Genomic DNA, 13,520 nt, shown 5'->3' on the forward strand with positions numbered 1-13,520 from the left:
AATGCAAATTGGGGATAAACACATTTATTGTCATTTACATAATTGACAAACTCAAGAACGCCTCGCTTCAGAAAGGTTGGCCTAACAACCCGCTGCTTCACAACAAGGGTGATGAGTATCTCTTTATTAGCAAGTGAAGTAGATAGTGAGCGCTGCGTTGAGTGCATCTTGACAATAATGATACACAATGAACTAAGTTCAAAGGAAAAGTGAATATAAGACACAAGTCCTTGTGTGTTGTATGATGATTGTCGCAAGACATCTTGGTTTCCCAGTCGCATCAACCCAAATCGTGGTTTGAATCATTTTAGGATCTTCAAAACAGCAGTGCTCATATTTCAGAGAAAGCAAGACAACATAAAAATACTTAAAACTACTTGTTTAAAAAAAATCCTGTGAAAAGGATAACATGCTGTCGGTAATCGCTCTTTAATGTGCGCAAGTTATTTACCGAGAGTGCTGACATTTCAGAAGCCATAATGGGCCAAGTGAAGAACAAACAAGATTATTAAAGATTGGAAAGTATGACGCTCTAAATTGATGATGCTGTTTGCATCGTCAAGTGCATACCTGGGATTCTGGACTTTTAAGTATGTCAAGCTGATAATGTCAGCCTGCCTTAATCATGGAACTTAATATTACTTTGAGAAAGGGCATAAGGCAGCAATCCAAATCGCTCCGTCGTACATATGCGTGACTCTGCATGTAGAACCTGATTCCTTTGAGAATATTTTTGCGTGTTCCATGGAGGGCTGACTGGCAACAGTTTTTTGGCCTGGATGCGTGGATAAAAAAACAAAACAGCAGTGAGCGCTGTTTCTCCTCCAATCATGAAATCCACAGGCGTCCTCTCGATCCCACTGTAAGATTCAACCCTGCGAGAAGGAAAGAACAGACACCTCTGAATCCCTACACTAGATCCAGATTGGAGATTTGCAGATATAAGAAATACAACTTAGAGTAGACTGACTGTAGTGGCAGTGGCTGGTTGTGCGTTATAGTTGAACAGGCCTTTGTAGCGTCCCTTCTCCTCTTTCTCTTTGGTGCGGATCTTCTCCTCCATGGCCTTCAGCTCCTTGGCGACAGATGGTGCCAGAGAGGGGTCCAGCTCCAACACCTTATCAAAGTCTGCTCGTGCCTCCACCTCATTCCACACTGCAGCGTGGGCCTTAGCTCGCTTGTAGAAGGCCTTTAGATTGTCTATTAGCAAGGGGAAAATTAAATGAATAGACTGTCCTAAAAAAAACAAATGGCAGTTTATAGTATTTTGAAAAATGTGCTCTTGGGTTATGTTATGGTCATGCTATTACATGGCATGGTAGCTAAAACAGGTTTAATGTTTTTACATTACAAATAAATCTTCCCAACTAGCTTTAAAATGCAATTTAGAGATGTATTTGCCACATGATTAAGCCATCACTTTGTACTACACTTTATGTGGCGGACTCAAACCCTGAAACAACATAGTTTAATTCAATGGTATCAATCTACAAACTATGTACAGCACCAACAACCAAGCCTTACCCTCATATTTAAAGACTATGGACGAGCAGTGTTCGATGACTTCGTAGTACTGCCCCTGGAGGAGCTTGCACTGGCAGAAGTTGAGGAGCAGCGGTGTGATCATAAGGTCTAACTTCACCCACGATTCATCCCCAGGGTGCTCCTTAAATGCGAGACCAAAGATCACAGAAAGGTTTGCATATTTAAGTGCTTAGAATTAGAAATAAATGGATATTGTAAAAGCTGGTCTCCGGTCAGCTGGGATTCCACGATGCTCTAACCTTCATCTGCAGATTCTTGAGGCAGGCAATGCCATTGTAGTACTTCTCTGTGGCTTCCTTAATTTGGCCCTTTTTGAAAAGCATGTTGCCCTCCTCGTGGATCTGAGGCACAAGCTCGAGTTTCTCTTCGTCCGTCATAGCCCACACATCAAGCTGGAACGATCCTGGAGGCAGAACCTGAGCAGGGAAAGAAATAAAAGACCTTACAGGGGGGGCAGTTGTGCTTTGGAGCACACAGCAAGTTTATGAGATTCACATCGACACATTATCTGTGGAAAATAATCTTGTTTCAGTGATGAGTTTTAAGAACCTTTACTTCTTTTCCCCCACAACAATGGTTTGAAAATAACACATGTCAAAGAAAGGTATATAAAAAAGGGTGCTGGTAGTGGTACCAAAACTCAGCTACTGTGTGATAGAATAGAGAAGAACATCTTAACAATACTGAGTTTGCAACTCTGAATGGAACCCAATACAATGAGCACCAATGGTATTAAACTCCAGGTTCTCCTCTTGACTTCTCACCTCCAGCAGCTCGATGGAGAAGACCAGAGGCTGCAGATTGGCCTGAAGCTCATCCAGGTCCTTGTGCCCCAGAGAGTGGTGGGAATGGATCTGAGCAATGCCACAGCAGTGCCTCTGGCCCTCCAGGGGGTCCTTACCAGCACTGATGTTTCTCAAGGACTGGGACACGAGCGGATAAAGTGCTGTGTGCTAAAGAATACATTACAAATGGTAAATGCACAGAAAGAACAGAGAACAGAACATGACTGCCGCTCCATCCCAACTTGCCAGCTCACTAACCTTATTGTCACAGGTAAATTCTGCCACTTCGCCTTGTTTCATGGTGATGACCACTCTCTCCCACACAGCTAGTTTAAACTTCTTGCCCAAGATGAGCTCCATGGGTTTGCTGCGGCCCCCCATGGTTCTGGAGTCATCCAGCACTTTGCCATCACACAGGCTGGTGCGGTAGTGGAAGACCACCTGGTAAACAAATATAGGACGGACAGGGACGACATTAAAACACATTTCACACTGCTCGACAGAGCTATCCGGTTAAATAACTGAAAATGACAGCACCGTTTGAACGAGACGACATCGAGCTTGTTTACGAGAAACCAAAGGGCAATCTGTACGGATCTCACAGGCCTGACGAAGTGTCTACGCTCCATCCGATTCTGACCAATCACAACAACGGAAAGTGGACTGGCGTAGTATGCCGACCAATCAGCGTGCATAAACACATGCCATCCTGTCCCACCCCCTGCCTTTCCATCAGATGAAAAAATAAGGGGAAAAAATGTAAACCAGCAAAAAAAAAGGTTAGTCAGCATCAAACAAATCAAAGGCTTTAAACACAACAAGGGAGCGACGTTTCCGTGAGAGTCTGCGGTGCCAGAATAGTAGCGCGTTGCGTTTGCTGTTACGTTCACGTTACCATCTAACGAGTCTAATGGGTTAGCTAGCTACTGTTAGCATCAGCTAAAGTGCTTCATCGCATTTCTTAAAACTAATTCAGCGTACCGGACACTACAGTTCCAACCTTCGACACACTCTAGTTTTACCTTGGTGCCATTGGGGAATGTAGATAGCTCTCCTCTACCAGGGCTGATCACTTTCTTTATTATTCCTTCCTCGAGAAGCTTGCGTGCCTCTTCCTCCATCCTTGACCGAGTCTCATTAACGACGGATGACGATGTTTGCCGAAGCCGCCGGGCTGCTCGTTTCGTCAGACTTCGCTTTGCGCCTTAGAGCGCCCCCTAGTGCCAGTAAAGGCTCTGTGGCGCAAGACTATGTCAGATAATAATTCTGTCTACTATTTACTTAGTAGATTAATCACGATTTCCACATCGATGAATCACTATTCACAGTATGAGTTTTGCAGTTTGTTAAGAAAATACACTTGTAGGTTAAGGGTGCAACTTCTTTATCTATATGGTGGATGCATTGTTTCTTGTTTCATGTAACCCTAAATCTGCAGTCTAAATGTCACACCAGTTTCTTATCCTGATCAGTTTATTCCAAATCAGAGTAAGTTTACATTGCCTATTGTATAATACCTTCCTCCCTTTGCTGTTGTGCTGGTTTGACTTTCGTAATTCAAAACGGCAAGAACTGTATATCCAAGTCACAACGTTTACAGTTAATTGTCTCGCTTGCAACACACTCATCTTCAAACTCAGCCTTTGTTTTGATCTCAACTTGTGAAGTTTTGTGACTTGTATCTTACACAGTATTAATGTGTCATCTCTTGTAAGCCTTCAGCTATGAAGCGTTTCTCGCATTGGAACAAGCTCCCATTTTAAGAAAGGGAAGCAGCCAAATTTAGGAATAGGCTGAAAGCTTTTGTCTTGTATAACGCATATGGCCAGCACCTGTAATACGGCCTTTAAAGTCAGTGTTTTATGTCAGGAAAAAAATCCTGCATCAGTGTAATTTGCTTTAGAGACATACTGGTTAAAAACTTACTTTAACCTTAATTGGAAAAAAATCTCAATTGGCACAAAATAAAATGTACAAAAAGTTTTATTATAATTTCACAGTCATCATTCACACAACATAAAAACACAGGCAGGACCAATCTCCGTCTTTTTGTGGACAATTACAGCAATATCAGTTCATGTAGTGAAAACATAGTGAATGCACGGAGTGGTTGAATTAGTAGTGGTCATTACAATGACAAGAAAAAACAACCATGTGTACATACATGTGCTACAAGTGAAAAAAAAACACATTTCATTTTAAGATAGCAAACAAATAAATGTACTGAAAATGTAATGTCATTTTTCAAAATAGGGTAAGTAGAATAATTTGAAGCCTCTCCTTCCCCGGACAGCACAGCTGATGTATATCACATGGTACACTGTAGGACATACAGGTCAGGATAGTGTTAATATCAAGAAAACAAGATAAGCATTTAGTGGTACAGAAAAAGGCCAACAACACAAATTGTAGGAAACAATGGATACATTTACCTCCCGGGATGAAGAGAAGAAATCCAGGTACAAAGAAAATAGCACTTGAAACCCCTATAAGGACACTTTTATTAGTTACAACTCTTTGCAAATAAGCCGTCATCAACACTGGTCAATGAAACCACACAAATAAAAGAAAGTTCCTGGGGAGAAAATTATGTTTTTGTTGTCAAGAGCTGGATTAGAGGATTGATACCACTCATGTTTGCTAGTTAGCTTAGCACTGGAAAAAGCTATCCTGGCTCTGTCCAAAGGTAATGAAATTTGCTACACTGTTTAAATGTTTGTACTGGTTGGTTGATTTTAGGTTAGAGGGTTTTGTCCAGCTCTATTCCTTCATCCCATTTGTATATGTGGAGCTGGTAGATGAGCGGGACAGAAAACACTCATTCATAGACTCTGTTGAAAACATTCAAATCTGTATTCTTCTAGTACAAATGTTACGGAAATGTTGGTTTTGTAATTTTTAGTTTTGCGTCAAATATGTGAGTTAGGACTGTGGTTCGGAAATTTTGATTTGTATCTTGAAGGCATTTTTATTCATAAAAAATTTGTTTTACTGCGGTATCAGCTCAGCTCTGACAATCTATACATTTCAGAGGTTTAAGGGATAACTTCTTTCAATGTGTCCACCGTGCAAATAATGTGCTCGTTGATATAAATTAATCTATTGTTGATAATGTGGAATCTGGACCGGATTCATTGTGTCATTTCTAGACACAAAAATAGTTCATTATATTTTTTCCTTACCCGCATTTGGATTCAGCTGTATGACAACACCCGTGAAAATAAGAGCTAAAATGAAACAATACACATATTACAACAGCACAGTACAATCCTTATGAAGGAAATGTTGGGTTGAGTCCATATGAAATATATATTCAATAAGAAAAAATGATTCCAAGCATGTCACTGACTGACACAACACTAAACAAACTACCTGTTCTAATAATTATCTTTAAGTTAAAATAATGGAGCACAATTTCATATGAAGCATTTTTATGTCACACAAAAATGTCAGTGCAGTTTGAATAAAGATTTGACATTATGGTCATTTAAATTGGATCTACCTTATCCAAGAAGAAGAAGAAAAAACAGGTACTACATTTTATTTCCTGAACCATTGACTGTTCCTTTCAAGCCACTATTCTAAAAAGGTCAGAGCCATTAGTCACATACATTATTCATGTGACACTGGCCTATTCATGAGAAAAAAAACCTATGAAAATGTGATAAAAAGCAGGCACTTAAGACCAAATTAAAATAACATTATTCCTTTTTGAGACAAGACTTTGTCACAGCAAAACCGTTCTAGTTGGATATTTTATAGGTAATGAGTAAACAACTCTGTTAAGACTCACCAACTCCAGTGATGAGGAGAAGGAATGAAGCGAGAACAACTCTTCTGTTTTTCTTCACCATCGGATGGGACACCCACCTGAGCAAAACATTCTTTATGGTAAATGTGTTTGTCTGTTGTTGTGTGTGTGTGTGTGTGTGTGTGTGTGTGTGTGTGTGTGTGTGTGTGTGTGTGTGTGTGTGTGTGTGTGTGTGTGTGTGTGTGTGCTTGAGTTGTTTGGACTGACCCGCAGCAGTGTGCAGACAGCTGTGTGACTGAACTCAACGTGCTGAAGGACCACTGGGAGCTGCAGTAGGACAGCGTGGAAGGGTCGCTGGGGAGAGAGCAGGGACACACTTTACCTTCAAGAGCACACGCAAGTCTACGATCACAAACTATACCTACAGCACCCACCTGATTTTGAAGAAATTATTGAAGGAGGAGTTTCCATTGGTGCCCAAGGCATCTTCGTTTTCCAGATTCTGAAGATGCATCGGATAAGAAAGTTGTTGCAGTTTTAATTAAACATGCACACACATAACGCATATATTATTATTTTGTATGTCTGTGTACCTGATATTTTAGGTTACTGTGTTCAGGAGAACCAGCAGCAGCAGCAGCAGCAGGTGAGGGTTGAGTCTGAGGTTTGGAGAAAGCGAGAGGACCAAATGTCATCTCGCCTCCTTCTCGGTCGTTATCTCTGCCTTTCCATCCCTCCGGCTCTCCATCAGACACAGCTCCCTCCTCATCCCCCTCCAGTACAAAGGCATCATCGATACTGAACTGCGTCGCCATGGTGATAGCCTTTCACGCGCTGAGGGCCTGCGGCTCGGTGCTCACTGTTGATTCAGTTAAAAAAAAAAAAAAAAGAAGAAGAAGAAACATTTCATGGCTGTTAAATACTTTTATTATCAAGGATCCGTTCCCCCCCGGAGACCCCGGCCATTTCTTAAACACGTGCACACATGACGCAAAATGTTACGCGCAAACAAATAAACTAGCGCTCAATATTCCCCCTATGCAACACATTTAGCGTTAACTAACGTTACGTTGGTTCATATTTACAAAGAGAAAGGGGCGAATGTGCCCATCCACGTCCGGATTATCTACAGTACTGCTTCGACTCGGCCTGCGAGCAGACTGGGTCAAAGTTAACTCAAAATAAAGCAGCGGCTAACTGGCCATTGTTGGTGCTTTTTTCCGCTAGTCGATCAGATGACCAAGAGGAATACTTACTTTCTTGAGTAAACTCTTTCTGCGGCAAGGCTGTAAAACAACTCCAACTTGTAAACACTCAGTTCACATATTTGTACACTGCGCGTTATCTTTCAAGCCTTCGTACCACTTTTGATCTCGAGAGCAAATCGATAAAAGATTTTACAAAAGTTTTGAGGATCGCGTTCTGTTTTTAACCCGGTAATTGACTACTCATGTCTGATTACGCCCAAAGATATCTTCGAGAGGTCAGGCTACTTAATCGAGTGTCGGTTGGTCGATCGACACAGTGTGGTAGAGGAACGTTCTAAAACTATACTACACACAATACTTCCAAGTTTTTTTCTCAGAATAGTAATAGTTAAGAGTGCTTAATGTAGAAAAATGTGATATGCTAATGTCATAGGATACTATTATCTAATTAGAGAACCATTGATCACACATGCATGCGTGTGCTTGATTGTATTGTTGTTGCGTAAAATTAAAGTAAAATTTGAAAAAAACTATGTTATATCATATTGCATCTATTCATTTTCATAATAAATTATTTTATCTAGAATTTGGTAATTGTTTTTTTAGTTTGGGTTGTTACGGTGGAGATAGGAGAAGAGTTGGTTAAAAATCCCACGTTCAAGAGTTTAGGACAGAAAGGGAAGAAGAGATGGGTTGAGGGTGGGTTTCTTCAGAAGAGGGTTAACTCTTCCTTCATCCTTCAGATAACGGAGAGCAGTTAATGAGACAGGTGAGGTAAGGAAGAAGGTGAGGAGCGATAGATTGTAGAATATGGGATGGAACGGGGTCAAGAGGGCAGGTGGTCAGACGGGTAGAGGATACTAAGGTAAGGACCTGGTTTGGAGACAGGGGGGTAAAAGATGGAAGCGAGGGCGATCGAGGTGAAGTCGGTGGGACGCAAGTAATAGGAAATGGGTTTGAGAAAGAGCAGCGTATGTCAGCTATTTCTCTAGTAAAAAAATAGATTAACCAGAGGAGGCGAAAGAGGAGGGAGAGAGGGAGCGAACGTTGCAATAAACAGATACAGAGTCAGTTGATGGGACGGAGTCGTTAGTTAGAGAGAGCGGAAGAGATGAAGAAGTGGTGAGAGACGTGAAGTGGAGTTACAGAGAGGTTAGAGCCAGAGCAGTTTATGCTGAAGATGTAGTCAAGGTGATTGCCGGCTTTGTGAGTAGGAGGAGAGGGACTGAGTGACAGTGCAAAAGAAGAAAGTAGGAGTAAAAGGTCAGATGACTTCTCTGTCTGGATGTTAAAGTCTCCCAGGAGGATGAGCTGGTTGGACAGGAGGATGTCCCATTCTTCCAAGAAATGACACAATCTGAAAATGTGAGAATCTGAACCAAGAAATAGCATTTCAGTTTTTTATCACTATTCTCTCAGCTCTACTTCTATATGTATTGTTAGGTAGATTTGTTTAATCAACAACACAACAATACATTTGATAAGATCCTTGTATTGTTTGTTTGTTTTTTTCTAAAAAAAACTTTAATCTGTAAGAACTATGACTAACTATTCAAATTAATGGAGCGTAATAGAAAGTAGCATGTCTCTCATGTCGAAGTATAGTCATTCAAAGTAACACAAATTTACCCTTAAAATGTGTGTTTGGTATTTAGTGGCATGTAGTGCAGACTCCCTAGTCTCCCTAGTCCCCCCTCTCCCAGTGTTCCAAGGGTTTCAAGGGCGACCTTCGGAGAGTCAGCCAAAGTGAGACTGCCAGCTACTAATAACTTCATTTCACTTGCCAAGCTGAGCTGTTATGATTGACGTATAAAAAAATGGACTGAAGTACTGATATTATCTTGATATTTCCTGGCTCCGAAATGGTGGAACGAGCTCTCTGATGACATCAGGACCGCAGAGACTCTTTACATCTTCTGCCGCAAACTAAAGACACACCTCTTCAGACTCTACCTAAAAACACTAAACAAATTGTAGGACTTGTACTTACAATGGCTCTTATCTATAGCAAGCTGTAAATCGGCTTATTTGATGAAATTGCACTTTCTTGTTCTTCTGGGTTTGACTTATTGTAAGTCACTTTGGATAAACGCTAAATGACATGTAATGTAATGTAAAATACTATATATTTTCCATGCAAAAATAAATGCAATAAAGGCAAAGCAGAAAAATAAATGATAAACTTGATACCTTTAGCCAACATGTGAAGTCATGTGATTTCCAGCAAGTCAGAAGACCTTCATTATGCAAATAAACATCTCTAAACCAATAACCACAGATAAGTCATTGCATTATAGCTCTGAGGAGCAGACAGTCAGAGCTGGTATAGAGCGGACAGTGACGGGTGTGGCAGAAATTGAATTTGGATTCATTCAATTCAAGATGTGAGTTTTTAATGTTTTGTGAATTTTTTATTGTTGATTTTTCTTGAACCAAAGCGATAATATTTGCAGTGTAAACTACATTACTTTTGTAATTTATCCTCCATCCATCCTACACAAAGTTGTTGGCATTACTCTCTAGTAGCCTAATGGTGTATTTATTTCAAATGGAAGCTATAGCTAAACTAGTACGGTTTAAAAAGTTTCAATATTGGGCAACATGTTTCACAGATTGCACCACATTATTGACCCTCTTTCCGGCTTGGTGCCATATTCAGTTTGAAATCCTCACTTGCAAAACAACTGGCCGACTCCAACCTGCCCTCTCTGCTCTGTTCGCCGCCGAAGATGAAACCGAAGGCTTTGCTTTGGCTCTTGCTGCTGCTCAATTGGGAGGTAACCTTACCAGAACAATGCAGAACGAGCTCCTTACACCGTAGCTCAAGTTGAATGTTGATTTATCTTCAATACCTAATATTGTATTAAGGGCTTAAACCCCCTCCTTCTCGACGCTTGAAATCACCAACATTTGCTCACATGGATTTAACGCTGTCTTTCCACTTAGCTTTCCTCGTGCACACATCTACGGGTGATACCTGGTTCCTCACTGGAGCTGCCCTGCCTTTCGTTTCAAACTGGCTACACTGGAGCGGCCATCACCTGGAAATTCAATGGTCTTATTATGTATTTTTTAACTACCACCGGAACTGGACTGTACAGTTATATATATATATATATATATGTATTGAGTTGGGTCTTTTCTTAATGCAGGCGAAGATGTGCCTGTCATCGCCCAGTCACGTGACTCGCCTCGAGTTCGACAAGGCGGCTTGTATCTCTCATTATCGCCGGTTACTGCTGCCAACGAGGGCGAGTACTTGTGTCTGACGAAGGAGAACAACATGGAGATGACAAGGACATACCGCATCACAGTCGATGGTGAAGATAGACGCACACAACTCTTTCACTATACACACATATTGAAACATTTTGAATAGAGTACATAGAAAACGATTCAATATTTACCATTATGCAATACCTTGACTCTAAAAAAATGTCCGTGGTTCTGTCCGCAGTCTTCTTTAAGTATACTATAAGGGTATTTGAGGGCGTCAGTGCTCACCTGCCGTGCCATTTCCCACCTTCCAACCAAGTCAAGACCAATGCACTTTGGTTCAAAGAGACAAATCTTGACGAGAGGACACAGCTTCCCCTTGAAGACGATGATAGCAGAGTAGAACGGCTTTATCCACTGGACCACGATCAGGCCATCCTAATCAAAGACATTGTCAAGGAGGATGCTGGAAATTACATATGTCAGTCTGCTGAGGGAGAGAGTCTGAGCTCTGTGTATGTCATTGTTGAAGGTACGTTTGGTGACCTTTTCTCATGTACCTCAAATTGAATTTTAGTCTACATTAATGTAGACTTAACGTTTTTTGTTTAATATTTTTTTCAGTTTCTCCTACCGCTGTTCCTCACTCCTGCAGTGGCTTCACCACACCGTGGGAGCCCTGCCAGGACAGGAACAGTCGCACAGCGGGGCCCATGTTGCAGGAATCCATCACGGGGTTTTCCATGAAGCTGTATTCTTACCTCAGAGAATCACAACCCTCCAGCAACTTGCTCTTCTCTCCAATGAGTATCAGCGGGTTGCTGTCCCATTTGTTGTTAGGTAAGACAAACAAAAAGGTACACAATGATTTTGAATAATTCTTGTATACTCAAAAATGTGGTTTCCCATGAAAAGGCTAAAGCCAAAAATGAGTGAAAGTATTGCCCTGGTGTCCAAAGTCTGATATATGATTTCCTCTGTGCTTTTATCTCCTCTGTTAGCAGCACATTAATGAGCCACAGACAGCAAAAGTATTGAGAGGACACAAAGGGTTTGGTGGTTTTAATGGGATTTGTTGACAAATGAAGAAATTAGCATAACATCTATGTATACAGTACTTTACAATGCAATGGTCTGACAACTGTGGAGCTTGGCTGAATGTGTCCTTGTTTTGTGTTCCTCACTTTGACGGGCGACCGGAGTCGGTCACCACAAACTGCAGTACATATATATATATATATATATATATATATATATATATATATATATATCTTCCTACATTGTCTTTTCTTCATCATGTTACCTTCAGGTACAAGGGACGACACACGTAAAGCCATGGAGAGGGCTATCTGTCTGCCTCATGACTTCCATTGTGTTCACCTCCAGATGAAGAAGCTGAGAGAGAAGTTGGCCAGTTCCTTGCAGATGGCTTCTCAGATCTACTACAACCCAAGTATTACTGTCACGAGCTCAGATCCAAAACGGCTCCTCTGCAGTCAAAGAGATGCAGATATTCTGAGCGCTTAACAAAAGGATCTCGATCTCCGCAGCTTATCGTGGTTTTTCCGTTCTCTTCCTTAGAAATGAACCTCAGCCGGTCCTTTACTAACCAGTCAATCCAGTTCTATGACGCGGAGCCCGCCAGGTTGCTGGAAACCAGTGAGGAGAACGCACAGATGATCAACAGCTGGGTGGCCAATAAGACTAACAATACAATCCAACACTTGGTCGACGCCGTACCACCCAGTACTCAGCTGATGCTGCTCAACGCTGTCTCCTTTAATGGTAAGTGCCTTAAGGTGTGGGAGTGTTCATGTGGAAATGGTGGAAACTAATGAACAGTGTACAATGTGTTTGTCAGGTCAGTGGAAGGTCAAGTATGATACGAAACCCAAGAAAGGACTTTTCACAAAACTGGATGGCGATATGGTGAAGGTGCCGCTCCTCTATCACCCCAAATACATGGTGGCTATGAATTACGTTGTTGAGCTGAAGGCACAGGTAAGAAAAATCCTGTGAAATTGTGTCCAAATTTCTACATATGTAGTAACTCGGACGTACAGTATACTGTGTAGAGTACGAATATCCTCGAAGAAATGAGTGGGCCCACAGTGTGGGACATTAAAGACCTCTGCTAAACAGTAAGAGGTGTTTTATTTTTCAATAGGTGGCAAGGTTCGCCCTCACGGGAGATGCCAGTCTTTACGTCCTGCTGCCTCAGTCCAGCAAAGTGACGGACCTGCAGCAGGTGGAGGAGAGGATGACAGAAACGACTGTGCGTCAAATGATAGAACAAATGGAAGCAACATCTCCGCAGCATGTCGAGGTCACTCTGCCCCAAATTCGGCTGAATATCCAGACAGACATGAACACGCTTATCAAGAAATTAGGTTTGTTCTTATGTCATCATCTTTTCTGTCCGTCAGAATCATTCAGCTAAATATTGCAAAAAAAATGGAAAGTTTCAGTTTATAGAGCTTTATCTTCCAGCTAGTAGACATCCGTTAAGACTTTTTTTTTTACCTTCTGTGCTTTGATTTCCATCTGATCCACTTTGCTTCTGTCTGTTCTTTTTCCCTCCCTAAATGCACCTTTCCGCACTGTTTTATCCCTGTCCCCCCCACCCCCCCTCCCAGGGCTTTCGTCCCTCTTTGAGGACGCCAACTTTTGTGGTCTCTGCTCGGAGGAGAGGGTTGTTCTGGACGATGCCAGACACAGAGCCTTCCTCTCCCTGACCGAAACAGGAGTGGAGGCCGGGGCCGTCACCAGCACGTCTTACTCTCGCTCCTTCCCGTCCTTCTCTGCACTGCGGCCTTTCATCATGCTGCTGTGGAGTGACCCGTCCAACGTGCCACTCTTCATTGGCAGAGTGACCGACCCGTGAGAGAAAGGAGGATCTATTGTTGTATTAGCACAACATAAACTCAGTAGCAGCTTTGCTTCAAGTAGTCACTGAGCTTGATGATGATGATGATGAATAAACACATTATCAACACAACCTATAAGTTGCCTGAC

General features: G+C 41.8%; 3 protein-coding genes across 5 annotated transcripts; 1 reads left to right on the plus strand and 2 right to left on the minus strand.

The window, feature by feature from the left end:
* Positions 1-8: 8 nt before the first annotated feature.
* aip (aryl hydrocarbon receptor interacting protein) lies at positions 9-3,606 on the minus strand. The gene is made up of 7 exons (XM_040186506.2): positions 3,353-3,606; positions 2,589-2,771; positions 2,310-2,498; positions 1,785-1,961; positions 1,525-1,666; positions 971-1,200; positions 9-875 (listed from the first exon to the last, which is right to left on the minus strand). The coding sequence occupies exons 1-7, from the start codon at positions 3,449-3,451 to the stop codon at positions 870-872; spliced, it is 1,026 nt and encodes a 341-aa protein (XP_040042440.1). The 5' UTR covers positions 3,452-3,606; the 3' UTR covers positions 9-869.
* A 689-nt stretch (positions 3,607-4,295) lies between these two features.
* Positions 4,296-7,639, minus strand: tmem134 (transmembrane protein 134). Of its 2 annotated transcripts, XM_040186508.2 has the most exons (8): positions 7,338-7,639; positions 6,675-6,940; positions 6,516-6,583; positions 6,349-6,435; positions 6,124-6,200; positions 5,513-5,557; positions 4,763-4,816; positions 4,296-4,650 (listed from the first exon to the last, which is right to left on the minus strand). In XM_040186508.2, the coding sequence occupies exons 2-8, from the start codon at positions 6,894-6,896 to the stop codon at positions 4,568-4,570; spliced, it is 636 nt and encodes a 211-aa protein (XP_040042442.2). In that variant the 5' UTR covers positions 6,897-6,940; positions 7,338-7,639; the 3' UTR covers positions 4,296-4,567. The 2 variants fall into 2 exon arrangements, with proteins under 2 accessions (XP_040042442.2, XP_077965134.1); XM_078109008.1 differs by lacking the exon at positions 5,513-5,557 and having other exon boundaries at positions 7,338-7,565.
* Positions 7,640-9,518: 1,879 nt separating this feature from the next.
* Positions 9,519-13,503, plus strand: serping1 (serpin peptidase inhibitor, clade G (C1 inhibitor), member 1). 2 transcript variants are annotated; one of them, XM_040186684.2, is made up of 11 exons: positions 9,519-9,673; positions 9,949-10,066; positions 10,236-10,344; positions 10,442-10,609; positions 10,747-11,037; positions 11,130-11,345; positions 11,815-11,958; positions 12,087-12,290; positions 12,367-12,506; positions 12,673-12,895; positions 13,142-13,503. In XM_040186684.2, the coding sequence occupies exons 1-11, from the start codon at positions 9,534-9,536 to the stop codon at positions 13,387-13,389; spliced, it is 2,001 nt and encodes a 666-aa protein (XP_040042618.2). In that variant the 5' UTR covers positions 9,519-9,533; the 3' UTR covers positions 13,390-13,503. The 2 variants fall into 2 exon arrangements, with proteins under 2 accessions (XP_040042618.2, XP_040042619.2); XM_040186685.2 differs by having other exon boundaries at positions 9,574-9,673; positions 9,902-10,066.
* Positions 13,504-13,520: the final 17 nt, after the last annotated feature.

Source organism: Gasterosteus aculeatus, chromosome 9 (assembly GCF_964276395.1).
Source record: "Gasterosteus aculeatus chromosome 9, fGasAcu3.hap1.1, whole genome shotgun sequence".
NCBI classification, from domain to species: domain Eukaryota; kingdom Metazoa; phylum Chordata; class Actinopteri; order Perciformes; family Gasterosteidae; genus Gasterosteus; species Gasterosteus aculeatus.

Excerpts from the sequence above, each read along its gene's own strand:
- serping1 (XM_040186684.2), top strand. The coding sequence starts at position 9,534 with ATGCAAATAAACATCTCTAAACCAATAACCACAGATAAGTCATTGCAT. Across the intron at positions 12,291-12,366 it reads CAACGCTGTCTCCTTTAATG|GTCAGTGGAAGGTCAAGTAT; the intron begins GTAAGTGCCTTA and ends TGTGTTTGTCAG. Across the intron at positions 12,507-12,672 it reads TTGTTGAGCTGAAGGCACAG|GTGGCAAGGTTCGCCCTCAC; the intron begins GTAAGAAAAATC and ends ATTTTTCAATAG.
- aip (XM_040186506.2), bottom strand. The coding sequence starts at position 3,451 with ATGGAGGAAGAGGCACGCAAGCTTCTCGAGGAAGGAATAATAAAGAAA. Across the intron at positions 2,772-3,352 it reads CATTCCCCAATGGCACCAAG|GTGGTCTTCCACTACCGCAC; the intron begins GTAAAACTAGAG and ends TTTGTTTACCAG. Across the intron at positions 1,667-1,784 it reads TCAAGAATCTGCAGATGAAG|GAGCACCCTGGGGATGAATC; the intron begins GTTAGAGCATCG and ends CTCGCATTTAAG.
- tmem134 (XM_040186508.2), bottom strand. The coding sequence starts at position 6,896 with ATGGCGACGCAGTTCAGTATCGATGATGCCTTTGTACTGGAGGGGGAT. Across the intron at positions 6,436-6,515 it reads AATAATTTCTTCAAAATCAG|CGACCCTTCCACGCTGTCCT; the intron begins GTGGGTGCTGTA and ends CTCTCTCCCCAG. Across the intron at positions 5,558-6,123 it reads TCTCCTCATCACTGGAGTTG|CTCTTATTTTCACGGGTGTT; the intron begins GTGAGTCTTAAC and ends GTTTCATTTTAG.